The following is an 18,664-nucleotide window of genomic DNA, read 5'->3' as shown; positions in this document are numbered from 1 at the left end:
TGCAGTTTAATGTGGGTAAATGTGAGCTTATCCACTTTGGCGGCAAGAACAGGAAGGCAGAGTATTATCTGAATGGTGTCAAGTTTGGAAAAGTGGACGTACAACGAGATCTGTGTGTCCTAGTGCATCGGTCACTGAAAGGAAGCATGCAGGTCCAGCAGGCAGTGAAGAAAGCCAATGGAATGTTGGCCTTCATAACAAGAGGAGGTGAGTATAGGAGCAAAGAGGTCTTTCTGCAGTCGTACAGGGCCCGAGTGAGACCGCACCTGGAGTACTATGTGCAATTTTGGTCTCCAAATTTGAGGAAATATATTCTTGCTATTGAGGGCGTGTAGCGTAGGTTCACCAGGTTAATTCCCGGAATGGCGAGACTGTCGTATGTTAAAAGACTGGAGCGATTAGGCTTGTATATACTGGAATTTAGAAGGACGAGAGGGGATCTTATTGAAACATATAAGATTATTAAGGGATTGGTCACGTTAGAGGCAGGAAACATGTTCCCAATGTAGTGGGAGTCCAGAACCAGGGGCCACAGTTAAGAATAAAGGGGAGGCTATTTTGAACGGAGATGAGGAAAAACTTTTTCACTCAGAGAGTTGTAAATCTGTGGAATTCTCCGGCTCAGAAGGCAGTGGAGGCCAAATCTCTGGATGATTTCAAGAGAGAGCTAGATAGAGCTCGTTAGGGTATCGGAGTCATGGGGTATGGGGAGAAGGCAGGAACGGGTACGGTTTAAGAATGATCAGCCATGATCACATTGAGTGGTGGCGCTGGCTCGAAGGGCTGAATGGCCTCCTCCTGCGTCTATTGCCTATTGTCTATTACAGTCCATTAACATTCATTATACGAAGTGGGAGGGTGCGGAGTGGATAACGCGATACTGCAAGAATTAAGCCGCTCCCAAACAGACTTCGAACCCGGAAATGCTCGGAATTAAAATGGCTTCGAAAGACCAGGTCGAGAGTTGGTCCGAGGAGGCAGTTTGTCCCATCTGCCTGGATTTCTTCACCGACCCAGTTACACTGGAATGCGGCCACAACTTCTGCCACTCCTGTATCATACAGAGTTGGGGCAGGAAGGAGAGAATCTCCTGCCCGGAATGTAGAGAGGAGTTTACAGACCGCAGCCTCTGGGTAAATCGGGCCTTGGCGAGACTGTCTGAGAAAGCTCGAGCACTGAGCCTGAATCGGACAGAGAAGGGAAGTAAACTTTTCTGCGAGGAACATCAGGAAGAAATGAAGTTGTTTTGTGAAAATGACAAGAAACTGATCTGTCTGGTTTGTCGAGATGCGCTGGAACACAGAAACCACAGCTGCCAGCCGATTAAAGAAGCTGTGGACATCTACAAGGTTAATGCAAACAGATTTGTATCTTTATTTACCTTGTTGATTCATTGTTGTCTAACGCCTTTATTCTTTAATCCCAGGCTCGGGTAAAATCGGCCATAGAATCTGTCACGAAAAATAAATCTGATATCGATGAAATAAAACAACAACAACTACGAAAGATTTCCGGAGTTTGGGTGAGGCCTTCCTGTCTGGAATTTTTATGCAGCGTTGCTCATTTTAATGTGTAGTGGACATGCTGGATCAATTGACTGCTGAAATTAGGTGCGTAGGAAGGAACTGCAGATGTTGGTTTAAACCGAAGATCATGATAAAAAGCTGGAGTAACTCAGCGGGACTGGCAGCATCTCTGGAGAGAAAGAATGGGTGACGTTTCGGGACGAGACCCTTCTTCAGACTGGTTAGGGATAAGGGAAACGTGGGGCATAGAGTAACATAGAAACATAGAAAATAGGTGCAGGAGTAGGCCATTCGGCCCTTCGAGCCTGCACCGCCATTCAATATGATCATGGCTGATCATCCAGCTCAGTAGCCTGTACCTGCCTTCTCTCCATACCCCCTGATCCCTTTAGCAAAAAGGGCCACATCTAACTCCCTCTTAAATATAGCCAATGAACTGGCCTCAACTACCTTCTGTGGCAGAGAATTCCACAGACTCACTACTCTCTGTGTGAAGAAATGTTTTCTCATCTCGGTCCTAAAAGACTTCCCCTTATCCTTAAGCTGTGACCCCTGGTTCTGGACTCCCCCAACATTGGGAACAATCTTCCCGCATCTAGCCTCTCCAACCCCTTAAGAATTTTATATGTTTCTATAAGATCCCCCCTCAGTCTTCTAAATTCCAGCGAGTACAAGCCCAGTCTATCCAGTCTTTCCTCATATGTAAGTCCCGCCATCCCAGGGATCAATCTGGTGAACCTTCTCTGTACTCCCTCTAAGGCAAGAACGTCTTTCCTCAGGTTAGGAGACCAAAACTGCACACAATACTCCAGGTGCAGTCTCACCAAGGCCCTGTATAACTGCATCAGAACCTCCCTGCTCCTAAACTCAAATCCTCTTGCTATGAATGCCAACATACCATTCGCTTTCTTCACTGCCTGCTGCACCTGCATGCTTGCTTTCAATGACTGGTGCACCATGACACCCAGGTCACGTTGCATCTCCCCTTCTCCCAATCGGTCACCATTCAGGTAATACTCTGTTTTCCTGTTCTTGCCGCCAAAGTGGATAACCTCACATTTATCCACATTATATTGCATCTGCCATGCATTTGCCCACTCGCCTAATCTATCCAAGTCACTCTGCAGCCTCCTAGCTTCCTCCTTGCAGCTAACACTGCCACCCAGCTTCTTGTCATCTGCAAACTTAGAGATGTTGCATTCAATTCCCTCGTCCAAATCATTAATATACACTGTAAATAACTGGGGTCCCAGCAATGAGCCTTGCGGTACCCCACTAGTCACTGCCTGCCATTCCGAAAAGGACCCGTTTATTCCTACTCTTTGCTTCCTGTCCGCCAACCAATTTTCTATCCACCTCAACACTGAACCCTCAATACCGTGTGCTTTATGTTCATACACCAATCTCCTATGTGGGACCTTGTCGAAGGCCTTCGGAAAGTCCAGATATAACACATCGACTGGTTCTCCCTTATCCACTCTACTAGTTACATCCTCGAAAAATTCTATAAGATTCGTCAGACATGATTTGCCTTTGGTAAATCCATGCTGACTTTGTCCGATGATTTCACCACTTTCCAAATGTGATGCTATCACATCTTTAATAACTGACTCTAGCATTTTCCCCACTACCGATGTTAGGCTAACTGGTCTATAATTCCCCGTTTTCTCTCTCCCTCCCTTTTTAAAAAGTGGGGTTACATTAGCTACCCTCCAGTCCTCAGGAACTACTCCAGAATCTAAAGAGTTTTGAAAAATTATCACTAATGCATCCACTATTTCTGAGGCTACTTCCTTAAGCACTCTGGGATGCAGCCTATCTGGCCCTGGGGATTTATCTGCCTTTAATCCATTTAATTTACCTAACACCACTTCCCGACTAACCTGGATTTCCCTCAGTTCCTCCATCTCATTAGACCCCCGGTCCCCCGCTATTTCCGGCAGACGGTTTATGTCTTCCTTAGTGAAGACAGAACCAAAGTATTTGTTCAATTGGTCTGCCATCTCCTTGTTCCCTATGATCAATTCACCTGTTTCCGACTGCAAGGGACCTACATTTGCCTTAACTAATCTTTTTCTCTTGACATATCTATAAAAGCTTTTGCAGTCTGTTTTTATGTTCCTTGCCAGTTTTCCCTCATAATCTATTTTCCCTTTCCTAATTAAGCCCTTTGTCCTCCTCTGCTGGACTCTGAATTTCTCCCAGTCCTCTGGTATGCTACCTTTTCTGGCTAATCTGTATGCTTCATATTTTGTTTTAATACTATCCTTGATTTCCCTTGTTAGCCACGGATGCACTACCTTTCCTGGTTTGTTCTTTTGCCAAAGTGGGATGAACACTTGTTGTAATTCATCCATGCAACCTTTAAATGCCTTCCATTGCATGTCCACCGTCAACCCTTTCAGCATCAATCGCCAGTCTATCTTGGACAATTCACGCCTCATACCCTCAAAGTTACCTTTCTTTAAGTTCAGAACACTTGTTTCTGTATCGACTTTGTCACTCTCCATCCTAATGAAGAACTCTACCATATTATGATCACTCTTCCCCAAGGGGCCTCGCACAACAAGACTGCTAACTAACCCTTCCTCATTACTCAATACCCAGTCTAGAATGGCCTGTTCTCTCGTTGGTTCCTCGACATGTTGGTTTAGAAAACCATCTCTCAAACATTCCAAGAAATCCTCTTCCTCAGCACCCCTGCCAGTTCGGTTCACCCAATCTATATGTAGATTGAAGTCACCCATTATAACTGCTGCACCTTTAGTGCATGCATTTCTAATTTCCTGCTTGATGCCATCCCCAACCTCCCTACTGCTGTTAGGTGGCCTGTACACAACTCCCACTAGCGTTTTCTGCCCCTTAGTGTTTCGTAGCTCTACCCATATCGATTCCACTTCCTCCAAGCTAATGTTCTTCCTTTCCACTGCTTTAATCTCCTCTCTAACCAGTAATGCTAACCCACCTCCTTTTCCTTTCTGTCTATCCCGCCTGAATATAGAATATCCCTGGATGTTGAGCTCCCAGCCTTCGTCACCCTGGAGCCATGTCTCCGTAATCCCAACTATATCATAATCATTAATAACTATCTCCACATTTAATTCATCCACCGTATTACGTATACTCCTTGCATTGAGACACAAAGCCTTCAGGCTTGTTTTTACAACTCTCTTACCCCTTATACGATTATGTTGAAAAGTGGCCCTTTTTGATTTTTGCCCTGGATTTGTCTGCCTGCCACTTTTACTTTTCACCTTGCTACCTGTTGCTTCTACCCTCATTTTACACCCCTCTGTCTCTCTGCTCCAGCTCCCATCCCCCTGCCACATTAGTTTAATGTGTCAGTAGACGATGATGCAGAGAAATAAAAAACAATGAATAAAAGATATGCAAACAAGTAACGACGATAAAGGAAACAGGCCATTGTTAGCTGTTTATGGGGTGAAAGGGAGAAGTTAGTGCGACTTGGGTGGGGGAGGGAGAGAGAGAGAGGGAATGCCGTGGCTACCGGAAGTGAGAGAAGTCAATATTACTGGGCTGAAAGCTGCCCAAGCGAAATATGAGATGCTGTTCCTCCAATTTTGCAATTAGCCTCCCTCTGACAATGTAGGAGACCTAGGACAGAAAGGTCAGTGTGGGAATGGGAAGGAGAATTACACTTCTTTGTTTCAGGAAAATGTGAGAGAATTTGATTGATTAGATAATTCTGAGAACCGGACGCTGATGGGCTATATGGCCACTTATTCTGTTAGCAAACACAATACAGAAATATATTATGTTAATCTTCAGCATTCATTTGACAGGAAGAGTCACATACCCTTCAGTCCTATGTCACATCCCAGTTTGCTGAACTGCACCAGATTATCACTGAGAAAGAAAAGTACTTCCTCAAAGATATCCAAGAAGATGAGAAGCGGATTCTAAATCCAATGGAGAAAAATCTTCGGGAGATTCAAAAGAATTTAAATTCTATTCAGGAGGAACTCCTGTGCTTACAGGAACGGATGGAACAAAAAGACAGCGTGAAATTTCTAAAGGTAAGGAAGTCTATTTAAATTTGCTTCTATAAATGTGCACCGTCACAAAATGGCATCTGATATATTTGAAACAAATTCAACTATGTTGTTCATTGTCTATGCATCTGCAGTTCCTTCCTACACATCACTGACATCATATTCAATAGACAAGAGACAACAAGTGCAGAAGTAGACCATGCAGCCCTTCGAGCCAGCAACTCCATTCAATGTGATCATGGCTGATCATTCACAATCAGTACCCCGTTCCTTCCTTCTGCCCATACCCCATGACTCCACTTTCATTAAGAGCTCTATCTAACTCTCTCTTGAAAGCATCCAGAGAATTGGCCTGCACTGCCTTCTGAGGCAGAGAATTCCACAGATTCACAACTCTCTGACTGAAAACGTTTTTCCTCATCTCCGCTCTAAATGGCCTACCCCTTATTCGGCCGAAACGCACAACCTGTCCAGACTATCCTGTCAGCATCGTGTAATTTTCAGAATAATTTTTATACTTCCTACATCGGTTCTATGTCTTCAATATCATTATTCTTCTCTGTGTGTCAGTGGGGGTGAGATTGGACAAATGGGAATTTTTAACACATAATGATCTGGGTGAAATTCGTGCTCTCAGTAGTTCCGTCTTGGTCAATTCAGTCTTGTGTTTTATTTATTTCAGGAGGAAGCTGTTCGCAAGCAAAGGTGGGGCATGTTCTTCACTGAAACTCTGCATGTAACATATTTCCTCATAAACATCAATGCACAATTTGTAATCAGCTATTTAATATTTGCAGGATTACTGATGAGGTGAATTCATTGCCAGTGACAGATGGTGCCATAACGGCTGTAAAATTCAACCACCTCTTTTTGTTGAAGACAGTGTTGACAGAAGCGTTTGACTCCTTTAAACAAGGTAAAACATATGGACTTATTTCACTTGGTTTGTGGGACACATTGATGTTTTTATGTGATGCAAAGATTGGTCAGGATAAAGCACTGAATGGTAATTGGAGTTTCATTCCTGCACCAACCCACTGACTGAGAAGCCTCACGCTCACATGGTCAGCTGGAGATGTTAGATCCTGGAACACAGGTAACACAGGAGCACGATACAACAAATACCCAGGCTGTTGGATGAAGCAATGCATCCTGACCCACCCACACCGCAAAAACACGCTGATCTATGAGTTTGACTTCTACCACGGTAGTCAGGAAATTTGGGGGGATGGAGTAGGGGGGGGGAGGGGGGGAGGGGAGGGTGGGTGGAGGGACTGGGGGGGGGATGGAGGGTTGGGGGAGGGAGAGGGGGGGGAGAGGGTACTGCACCAATGCAGTAGAGATTTGGGCCCAACGGGTCCACTTAGTCTATTCTTCTTTAAAACTCCTTCGTCTCACTTTAAACCAATAACCTTGTTTTTGATACCATTAAGATGGGGAACTGAATCTGACTAACTACCCCCTCTCTGTCTCTCGTAAACTTGTAATATAAGAAAATAACTGCAGATGCTGGTACAAATCGAAGGTATTTTTACACAAAATGCTGGAGTAACTCAGCAGGTCAGGCAGCATCTCAGGAGAGAAGGAATGGGTGGCCTTTCGGGTCGAGACCCTTCTTCAGACTGATGTCAGGGGTGCGGGACAAAGGAAGGATATAGGTGGAGACAGGAAGATAGAGGGAGATCTGGGAAAGGGGAGGGGAAGAGAGGGACAGAGGGACTATCTAAATTTGGAGAAGTCAATGTTCATACCAATGGGCTGCAGGCTGTTCAGGCAAAATATGAGGTGCTGTTCCTCCAATTTCCGGTGGACCTCACTAAGGCACTGGAGGAGGTTCATGACAGAAAGGTCAGACTGGGAATGGGAGGGGGAGTTGAAGTGCTCGGCCACCGGGAGATCAGTTTGGCCAACACGGACCGAGCGCAGGTGTTGAGCGAAGCAATCGCCGAGCCTGCGTTTGGTTTCGCCAATGTAAATAAGTTGACATCTGGAGCAGCGGATGTAATAGATGAGGTTGCAGGAGGTGCAGGTGAACCTCTGTCTCACCTGGAAAGGTTGTTTGGGTCCTTGGATGGAGTTGTGGGGGAGGTAAAGGTTGCATCTCGTGCGGTTGCAGGGGAAAGTGCCCGGGGATGGGGTGGTTTGGGTAGGAAGGGACGAGTGGACCAGGGAGTTGCGGAGGGAACAGTCTCTGCGGAACGCAGAAAGGGGAGCGGATATGAAGATATGGCCAGTGGCGGGGTTCCGTTGTAGGTGACGGAAATTTTGGCGGATGATTTGTTGGATCTGCTGGCTGGTGGGGTGGAAGGTGAGAACGAGGGGGATTCTGTCCTTGTTGCGAATGGGGGGAGGCGGAGCAAGAGCGGAGCTGCGGGATGTAGAAGAGACCCTAGTGAGAGCCTCATCTATAATGGAAGAGAGGAAGCCCCGTTTCCTGAAGAATGAGTCCTGAAGAAACGTCACCCATTCCTTCTCTCCTGAGATGCTGCCTGACCTGCTGAGTTACTCCAGCATTTTGTGAATAAATACCTAAACTTGTAAAGTTCTCCCAGGTCTCCAAATCAGCATTATTCAAGTCCTCCAATGGAGGCAACATCCCGGTTAATCTCCTTTGCACTCTCTCCAGCACAGTCACGTCTTTCCTCATTTTTAATTACCTCCAGTAAACATTTAACTCCTTAACTGCCCCGCCAATCTAGCCCCCATTTTCACCACCATAAGTAAAAACACTCAATATCACGTCCGCACACCCATCCGCCCACCATTTCTCCTACCTCCTCTCTCCCAATTGCATCTGCTTGCCCACGACATACCACAACTCTCGCCTCTACCTCGGGGAAAAAATCCGGGAAGGATTTCTGTTGTCCATCTTACGTGGTAGGGGGAGGGGAAAGAAAACCCCGGGCAGGGTTTCAGTCGTCCGCCCGCCTGTGCCCCAGGATGAGCGGCCTCTCCCCTGGTCCCGGGGCCGCGCTGCCCGAGTCTCCCCCCGACCCCCGGGGACTCTCTGATTCTCTGCTTCTCCCCCCAGTCTCCGTCACACTGGATGTGGAAACAGCGAGTCCGTGGCTCGAGGTATCTGAGGATCGGAAGAGGGTGAGATTTACCGGGGCCCGGAGGAGTCTCCCTGACACCGGGAAGAGGTTTACAGGCAGTGCGTGTGTGCTGGGATCGGAGGGATTCACATCGGGGAGACATTACTGGGAGGTGGTGGTGGCGTGGAGTCGGCGCTGGAGTCTGGGAGTCGCCGCACAGTCTGTGGAGAGGCAGGGAGAGGACACACCGACCCCGGAGACTGGAGTCTGGAGCATCTGGCGGCGGAGTGATGAGTTTGAAGCAGTCACATCCCCTCTATTCCCTCTCCCCGTCCGTCCCATCCCCGGGAGGGTGGGAGTTTATCTCAGTTACGAGTCCGGGACAGTTTCATTTTACGATGCGGACAACAAGTCCCATCTCCACACCTTCACCGGGAATAAATTCACGGATAAACTTTATCCTTTCTTTGCGATCTGGGATGAAAACCACTGGCTGAGAATCTGCTCCGGTTCCGCTCCGTGTCAGTAATTAACAAATTCTATCAATCCTTCACCAGCACCTGGAATATAGTTAAATCACCTCGGTTCTTTTAGATGTTAAACAAGTCTGTTCCGGGAATCGATGACCATAAAACTCCTAGACTGCAGCCTGTGATGATAATAATAATAATAATAATAATAATAATAATAATAATAATAATAATTTCATTTAATTGTTCCACACCGTGGAAATTTACAGTGTTACTGCAGCAAAGTGGATAACAGGAGACATTCATTATAAATAAAAATAAAGACAAGGATAAATTGTCATCAGTTTACTGTGTATTCCTTTACTGTTACTGTTGACTCGTCTGTTGGGAGCAGTGCTGGTTGTGCAGTCTCGCAGCAGCGGGAAGGAAGGACCTCCGATATCTCTCCTTCAAGCAGTCTGTCACTGAAGGAGCTATTCAGTGCAGTGACTGTGTCCTGCATCTCGTTTAATATGTTTGATCCTGAAATGTCCTTGGAAATGGCCGAGGGAACCTTTGAGAGGGCATGTGGGATGTGCAATAAATGCAGGTCCTACAGATGTGCCCGGCGTGTAATTTCGCTCATGGGTTCAATTTATTTCCTTAAAACGATAGCTGGTGTTATTAATGTCAATATTCTGTTAAGTGTCGTTTCAATTTAGTTCAGTTTATTGTTGCGTGAACCGAGGTACGGTGATACGTTTTCGTTGCGTGCTATCCATTCAACAATACAATACAATACAATACAATATATCTTTATTGTCATTGTACAGGGGTACAACGAGATTGGGAATGCGCCTCCCATACGATGCAATAATTTAATTAATTTAAACAACAACAACCCAACGAGACAAATTGAACCAGTTTTAAGACAGAATAAAGTGCAAGTAGATCTGTGCCGGATCACTGTGCGATGTGACCATCCGGCTCAGCAGGACCGGTTCATAGCAGCTATGGCCCTGGGGATGAAGCTGTTCCTGAATCTGGAGGTGCGGGCGTAGAAGGCCTTGTATCGTCTGCCCGATGGTAGAAGTTCGAACAGACTGTTGCAGGGGTGTGAAGAGTCTTTGTGGATGCTGGTGGCTTTTCTGAGGCATCGTGTGTTGTAGATGCCCTCCAAGGCTGGTAGCTGTGTTCCGATGGTCCTCTGATCTCTATGGACTACCCGCTGAAGAGCTTTCCTTTCTGCCTCCGTGCAGCTGAGGTACCACACAGGGATGCCATGTGTTAGGATGCTCTCTATGGTGCAGCGGTAGAATGTCGTCAGCAGCTGTTGGGGTAGACCAGACTTCTTCAGTGTTCTTAGGTAAAGACTGCACATGATTACAATCGAGCCGTTCACAGTGCACACGTAAACGATAAAGAGAATAACGTTTAGTGCAAGATAAAGTCCAGTAAAGTCAGATTAAAGATAGTCCGAGGGTTTCCAAAGAGGCAAATGGTCGTTCAGGGCCGCTTTCCAGTTGGTGAGAGGCTGGTTCAGTTGCAGATGAACATGATAAGGGAATAACGTTTAGCCCAAGTTAAAGCCAGCAAAGTCCGATCAAGTGTAGGAAATAAAAACTGCAGATGCTGGTTTAAATCGAAAGTAGACACAAAATGATGGAGTAACTCAGCGGGTCAGGCAGCATCTCGGGAGAGAAGGAATGGGTGACGTTTCGGGTCGAGACCCTTCTTCAGACTGGATCAAGTCCGATCAAGGATCGTCCGAGCGTCACCAATGATTTAGGGCGTAGTTCAGCGCGGCTTTCGATCTGAAAGGATAATTAACGCTAATATCAAAAGCATTTTAAAGAGGAAATCGGAGCTCGGTGTCTCTGTTCACAAGAGACGGCAGATACTGGAATCTTCAACAAAAGACAAAGTGCTGGATTAACTCAGTGAGTCAGACAGCGTCTGTGGGGGGAACTGGACAGACGAGGTTTCAGATTGGGACCCTTCTTCAGCTTGTCCGCCTCCTTGTTCTCCGCTTTTTCCTCGTCCTCCTATATTGCGTTCTTGTCACCGGCGATGCTCTCGGGTCGGTGAAGTCACCCAGCATCCAAACCTGCTCGTTCTCTCTACCTAAGCCCCCTGCCCATCCCCCTCCCCCTCAACCCTCACTCACCCCTCACCCCGCCACGCCCCGGTGACTGTCCAAACTGATTAATCCAGCAATTATTTCTTCATTGTCGCGAAGTTTCAAGAGTTTTATTGTCATGTGTCTAGAGACGGAATAAATGAAATACTTGCAGGAGGCCAACAGATATGTTGATATATTACTCTGTAAATAAAAACATAATAAACCATGATGTACTTACTTCTGTGTTTATCTTCTTCTTACCATCCGCCAAGAAGCAAATGGCCCTTCCTGATGGAGCAATGACCCACTTGTGACCTCTCCCAATTCCGTGAGCTGCCTTTGCCGCTCACACTGTTGTCCGCTCTCCACGTCGACATCGACATTGTTGTTGTCAGTGCAGGGTTCCTGACCTGACCATGAAGGCTCATTGTCTTGGCAGCGTTGCAGGGTCGGCCTGGCCAATCGTAGTACATCCCATTTTACGTCACAGACAGACCATTCAGTCCATCTTCTCCTGTCAATTCTGCGGCACCAGATAAACCCCCTTCCACCCATTCACCGCACTGACCTACAATGTTCTGAACTCGATAGACCGACACGTGTTTCTCCAACAGCCCTCTCCCCACCCCATAACACATACTCTCTGCTTCAACCACATCTGTGGTGGCAGGTTCCCCTTTCTCATTGCTGAATTGCTGACTTCCTAAAGGAATATGTTGAAGACCATTTTATTTAAAAAAATTAAAAAAATTATATTTATTTTATCTTTGTCATTTGGTGTCTCCACAAGTAAAGATACTTTCTCCGTTCCTTCTTGGTCAAATTCATCACTAATCTAAAATTACACTATCCGATCACCACGGACGTCTTACCCGGCTAAAACGCACAACCACAACATGTCCAGTCTATCCCGTCAGTATGGTATCATTCTAATTAACATTTTAATATTTTCTCCCTTGATTCACTGTCTGCAATATATCTGCTTTGCCCTGTGAATCCGAGGGAGTGAGAGTTGGTAATGGGACTGTTTAACACCTTGTAATAAATAGGGTAAACTTCCTGGTTACGAGGATGTCGACGGTCTGTCTCAGTCAATTCAGATTTATGTTTTATTTATTTCAGGAGGAAACTGATTGTAAGAGGAGGTAAGACTTGCTATTCACTGACACTCTGCATGGACCCGTAACATATTTCCTAGAAAAATCATTGCTCAGTTTGTAATCAGCTATTAAATATTTGTTGGGTCAGAGGTGACGAGCAGCCACTGTTGGTGAGAGATGATTCCATACCCGTTGAGAAATTCAACCATCTCTTTTTGTTGAAGTCAGTTTTGAAGAAAACGTTTGACTCCATTAAGCAAGGTAAAACATATAGATTTATTTCACTATGTTTGTGAGATACATTGATGTTTCTTTATCAGATGCAAAGATTGGTCAGGATAACGGACTGAATGGTAATTAAAGTTTCATTCTAACACCAGCTCCACGGGATGAGAAGCCTCAGGCAGATATAGTCAGCTGGAGATGTTCGATCCTCGAGCACATCCAACACAGGAACACAATACAACCAATACCTAGGCTGTTGGATAGGTCCTACAATGGGACTCGCACAGCCGCACACACACACACACACACATCGAGATATGAGTTTGAATTCTACCACAGTGGCCAGAAAATTAAAATTAAAATTAACTGAAATTATAATGATTAAAAGTAGGTATCAGGGCGATGTCCAGGATAGACATCATGGTATATGGTTGTTCTTCAGAGATGGAATTCTGTGCCACCTACCCTGTCTAACATGTCAGTGACTGCAGATTTAGGTTGATTCACGTCTGCCCCCTGACTCTTGAGTTGGCCTCTTGAACCTCGCAGTTACATTCAAACTGCACATTGAAGCATTTGACAGATCTGGGCCCATGACCTGAGCTATGAGAAACTCACACATTCTCATCGGCCTACAAAAAGATCCCCATAAACACATTCACGAGACAAAATGGCAGTTCGTGGGTACAACCTCCACAATCTACGATCCCTTTGTAACAAAGAAAACATACTCTTCAGACACAGTGAACTTACTTCAGCATATACTGTAATACTCCAACATTTTCACCACCTCCAACGGGATCTCACTACTGGCCACATCTTCCCATCTCCACCCCTTCTGCGGAGACCATTCCCACTGAAACTCCCATGTCAACTCGTTCCTTCCCACCCAAACCGCCCCCTCCCCAGGTACTTTCCCCTGCAACCGCAGGAGATGCAACACCTGTCCCTTTACCTCCCCCCTCACCTTCATCCAAGGACCTAAACAGTCTTTCCAGGTTAGGCAGAGGTTCATTTGCACCTCCTCCAACCTCATCTACTGTATCTGCTGATCCAGGTGTCAACTTCCTTACATCGGCGAGACCAAGCGCAGGCTCGGCGATCATTTCGCTGAACACCTTCGCTCAGTCCGTCTTAACCTCCCTGATCTCAATAGACAATAGACAATAGGTGCAGGAGGAGGCTATTCGGCCCTTCGAGCCAGCACCGCCATTCAATGTGATCATGGCTGATCATTCTCAATCAGTACCCCGTTCCTGCCTTCTCCCCATACCCCCTGACTCCGCTGTCCTTAAGAACTCCATCTAGCTCTCTCTTGAATGCATTCAGAGAATTGGCCTCCACTGCCTTCTGAGGCAGAGAATTCCACAGATTCACAACTTTCTGACTGAAAAAGTTTTTCCTCATCTCAGTTCTAAATGGCCTACACCTTATTCTTAAACTGTGGCCCCTTGTTCTGGACTCCCCCAACATTGGGAACATGTTTCCTGCCTCTAACGTGTCCAACCCCTTAATAATCTTATGCGTTTCGATAAGATCTCCTCCCATCCTTCTAAATTCCAGTGTGTACAATCCTAGTCGCTCCAGTCTTTCAACATATGACAGTCCCGCCATTCCGGGAATTAACCTAGTAAACCTACGCTGCACGCCCTCGATAGCAAGAATATCCTTCCTCACATTTGGAGTCCAAAATTGCACACAGTACTCCAGGTGCGGACTCACTAGGGCCCTGTACAACTGCAGAAGGGCCTCTTTGCTCCTATACTCAACTCCTTTTGTTATGAAGGCCAACATTCCAGTGGCTTTCTTCACTGCCTGCTTTTCCTGCATGCTTCCTTTCAGTGACTGATGCACGAGGACACCCAGATCTCGTTGTACGTCCCCTGTTCCTAAGTTGACACAATTCAAATAATACTCTGCCTTTCAATTCCTACCACCAAACTGGATAACCTCACACTTATCCACATTAAACTGCATCTGCCATGCATCCGCCCACTCGCACAACCTGTCCAAGTCACCCTGCAATCTCATAGCATCTTCCTCACAGTTCACACTGCCACCCATCCCCCGGTGGTTCAGCACTTCAACTCCCCCTCCCATTCCCAATCTGTCCTTTCTGTCCTGGGACTCCTCCATTGTCAGAATGATTGAACAGCAAATTTTAACGGAACTATTATAAAAATCTAAGGATTGATACACTCGGCCTCTCCGCTCATACTTGACCCATGGCATCCCGATCTCAGCAGGATCACAAAGGTCAGAAATCTTCATCGGGACACGGAAAAGTTGGACATCGAACAAATTTGCAGTTGAACTTATTAGAAGTGGATTGAATCATAGGTGACCGGAGCAGGATCAAGCCATTCGGCCCTTCAAGTCTACTCCGCCATTCAATCATGGCTGATCTATCTCTCCCTCTGAACCCCATTCTCCTGCCTTCTCCCCATAACCCCTGACACCAGAACGAATCAAGAATCTGTCTATCTCTGCCTTAAAAATATCCATTGACGGCCTCCACAGCACTCTGTGGCAAAGAAATCCACAGATTCACCACCCTCTGACTCAAGATATTCCTCCTCAATTGCCTAAAGAAACTTCCTTTGAATCTGGGGCTGTGACCTCTTGTCCTAGATTCCCACGAGTAGAAACATCCTCTCCACATCCACTCTATCCAAGCCTTTTTCACTTATCGGTAAGTTTCAGATCGCCGGGCAGGCCACGGGTGCAACCCACGGTAGCGCAGCGGTAGAGTTGCTGCTTTACAGCGAATGCAGCGCCGGAGACTCAGGTTCGATCCTGACTACGGGTGCTGCACTGTAAGGAGTTTGTACGTTCTCCCCGTGACCTGCGTGGGTTTTCTCCGAGATCTTCGGTTTCCTCCTACACTCCAAAGACGTACAGGTATGTAGGTTAATTGGCTGGGTAAATGTAAAAAAAAAAAAATTGTCCCTAGTGGGTGTAGGATAGTGTTAATGTACGGGGATCACTGGGCGGCACGGACTTGGAGGGCCGAAAAGGCCTGTTTCCGGCTGTATATATATGATGATATGATAAGTGGGCAGGAAGAACGTGGCAATGGTGAGCCTGGGAACAATTTAAGAAGGAGATGGTAACTGCACAATTACCAATAGCGATACCATAAGATAAATCTGTATTTATCCCCGGAGGGAAGTTGGTCTGCCAATTGGTCACGACAAACAACAAGGTACACGAAAAACATGAAGTTAAAAGTAAAAATTTAAAAGGGGAAAAGGGGACGTACAACGAGATCTGGGTGTCCTACTGCATCAGTTACTGAAAGTAAGCATGCAGGTACAAGCAGGCAGTGAAGAAATCCAATGGAATGTTGGACTTCATGACAAGAGGAGATGAGTATAGGAGCAAAGAGGCCATTCTGCAGTTGTACAGGGCCCTAGTGAGACCACACCTGGAGTACTGTGTGCAGTTTCAGTCTCCAAATTTGAGGAAGGATATTCTTGCTATTGAGGGCGTGCAGCGTAGGTTTACTAGGTTAATTCCCGGAATTCCGGGACTGTCGTATGTCGAAAGACAGGAGCGACTAGGCTTGTATACACTGGAATTTAGAAGGATGAGAGGGGGTCTTATTGAAACATATAAGATTGTTCAGGGATTGGACACGTTAGAGGCAGGAAACATGTTCCCAATTTAGGGGGAGTCCTGAACCAGGGGGCACAGTTTAAGAATAAAGGGTAGGCTATTTAGAACGGAGATAAGGAAAAACATTTTCACTCAGAGAGTTGTAAGTCTGTGGAATTCTCTGCCTCAGAAGGCAGTGGAGGCCAATTCTCTGGATGCTTTCAAGAGAGAGCTAGATAGAGCTCTTTAGGATAGCGGAGTCAGGGGGTATGGGGAGAAGGCAGGAACGGGGTACTGTTTGAGAATGATCAGCCACGATCACATTGAGTGGTGGCGCTGGCTCGAAGGGCTGAATGGCCTCCTCCTACGTCTATTGCCTATTGTCTATTGCGGTCAATTAACATTCATTATACGAAGTGGGAGGGTGCGGAGTGGATAACGCGATACTGCAAGAATTAAGCCGCTCCCTAAAGCAAACAGACTTCGAACCCGTAAGTGCTCGGAATTAAAATGGCTTCGAAAGACCAGGTCGAGAGTTGGTCCGAGGAGGTAGTTTGTCCCGTCTGCCTGCATTTCTTCACCGGCCCGGTTATACTGGAGTGCGGGCACAACTTCTGCCGCTCCTGTATCACACAGAGTTGGGGCAAGGATGAGAGAAACCCCTGCCCGGAATGTAGAGAGGAGATTGCAGACCGCAGCCTCAGGGAAAATCGGGCCTTGGCGAGACTGTCTGAGAAAGCTCGAGCACTGAGCCTGAATCGGACAGAGAAGGGAAGTAACCTTTTCTGCGAGGAACATCAGGAAGAAATGAAGCTGTTTTGTGAAAATGACAAGAAACTGATCTGTGTGATTTGTCGAGATGCGCAGGAACACAGAAACCACAGCTTCCAGCCGATTAAAGAAGCTGTTGACATCTACAAGGTCAATGCAAACATATTTGTATCTTTATTTACCTTGTTGATTCTTTGTTGTCTAACGCCTTTATTCTTTGATCTTAGGCTCGGGTAAAATCGGCCATAGAATCTGTCACGAAAAATAAATCTGATATCGAAGAAATAGAGCAACAACAACTACGAAAGATTTCCAAAGTTCGGGTGAGGCCTTTATGTCTGGAATTTTTATGCAACGTTGCTCATTTTAATGTGTAGTGGACATGCTGGATCAATTGACTGCTGAAATTAGGTGCGTAGGAAGGAACTGCAGATGCTGGTTTAAACCGAAGATCATGACAAAAAGCTGGAGTAACTCAGCGGGACTGGCAGCATCTCTGGAGAGAATGAATGGGTGACGTTTCCGGACGGGACCCTTCTTCAGACTGGTTAGAGATAAGGGAAACGAGGGACAGGGAGTAGACGATGATGCAGAGAAATAAAGAACAATTAATATAAGTTATGCAAACAAGTAATGACGTTAAAGGAAACAGGCCATTGTTAGGTGTTTATGGGGTGAAAGCGAGAAGTTAGTGCGACTTGGGTCGGGGATAGAGAGAGAGGGAATGCCGGGGCTACGTGAAGTGAGAGAAGTCAATATAACTGGGCTGAAAGCTGCCCAAGCGAAATATAAGATGCTGTTCCTCCAATTTTGCAATTAGCCTCCCTCTGACAATGGAGGAGACCTAGGACAGAAAGGTCAGTGTGGGAATGGAAAGGAGAATTAAAGGAGAATTAAACTTCTTTGTTTCAGGAAAATGTGAGAGAATTTGATTGATTAGATAATTCTGAGAACCGGGCGCTGATGGGCTATATGGTCACTTATTCTGTAAGCAATCACAAACAGAAATATGTTATGTTAATCTTCAGCATTCATTTGACAGGAAGAGTCACACAGCCTTCAGTCCCATGTCATATCCCAGTTTGGTGAACTGCACCAGATTATCACTGAGAAAGAAAAGTACTTCCTCAAAGATATACGCGAAGATGAGGAGCGGATTCTAAATCCAATGGAGAAAAATCTTAAGGAGATTCAAAAGAATTTAAATTCTATTCAAGTGGAACTCTTGCGTTTACAGGAACGGATGGAACAAAAAGACAGCGTGAAATTTCTAAAGGAAAGGAAGTCTATTTAAATTTGCTTCTATAAATGTGCACCGTCACAAAATGGCGTCTGATAGAAACATAGAAACATAGAACATAGGTGCAGAAGTAGGCCATTCGGCCCTTCGAGCTTGCACCGCCATTCAATATGATCATGGCTGATCATCCAGCTCAGTAACCTGTACCTGCCTTCTCTCCATACCCCTTGATCCCTCAAGCCATAAGGGCCACATCTAACTCCCTCTTAAATATAGCCAATGAACTGGCCTCAACTACCTTCTGTGGCAGAGAATTCCACAGACTCACCACTCTCTGTGTGAAGAAATGTTTTCTCATCTCGGCCCTAAAGACTTCCCCCTTATCCTTAAGCTGTGACCCCTGGTTCTGGACTTCCCCAACATCGGGAACAATCTTCCCGCATCTAGCCTCTCCAACCCCTTAAGAATTTTATATGTTTCAATAAGATCCCCCCTCAGTCTTCTAAATTCCAGCGCGTATAAGCCTAGTCTATCCAGTCTTTCTTCATATGAAAGTCCTGCCATCCCAGGGATCAATATGGTGAAC

General features: G+C 46.0%; 1 protein-coding gene across 1 annotated transcript in view; it reads left to right on the top strand.

The window, feature by feature from the left end:
- The first annotated feature begins 938 nt into the window (after positions 1-938).
- Positions 939-18,664, top strand: part of LOC144602806 (uncharacterized) — a 92,082-nt gene continuing 74,356 nt past the window's right edge. Inside the window, 8 exon segments of the mRNA XM_078415930.1 lie at positions 939-1,349; positions 1,427-1,522; positions 5,330-5,557; positions 6,222-6,244; positions 6,337-6,455; positions 16,564-16,988; positions 17,066-17,161; positions 17,881-18,122. Coding sequence (XP_078272056.1) covers positions 939-1,349; positions 1,427-1,522; positions 5,330-5,557; positions 6,222-6,244; positions 6,337-6,455; positions 16,564-16,988; positions 17,066-17,161; positions 17,881-18,122 — 1,640 coding nt within the window.

This window comes from Rhinoraja longicauda, chromosome 19 (genome assembly GCF_053455715.1).
Source record: "Rhinoraja longicauda isolate Sanriku21f chromosome 19, sRhiLon1.1, whole genome shotgun sequence".
In the NCBI taxonomy this organism is placed as follows: Eukaryota; Metazoa; Chordata; class Chondrichthyes; order Rajiformes; family Arhynchobatidae; genus Rhinoraja; species Rhinoraja longicauda.
The sequence above is the reverse complement of the archived record's forward strand: the minus strand, read 5'-3'. Positions and strand labels throughout refer to the sequence as shown.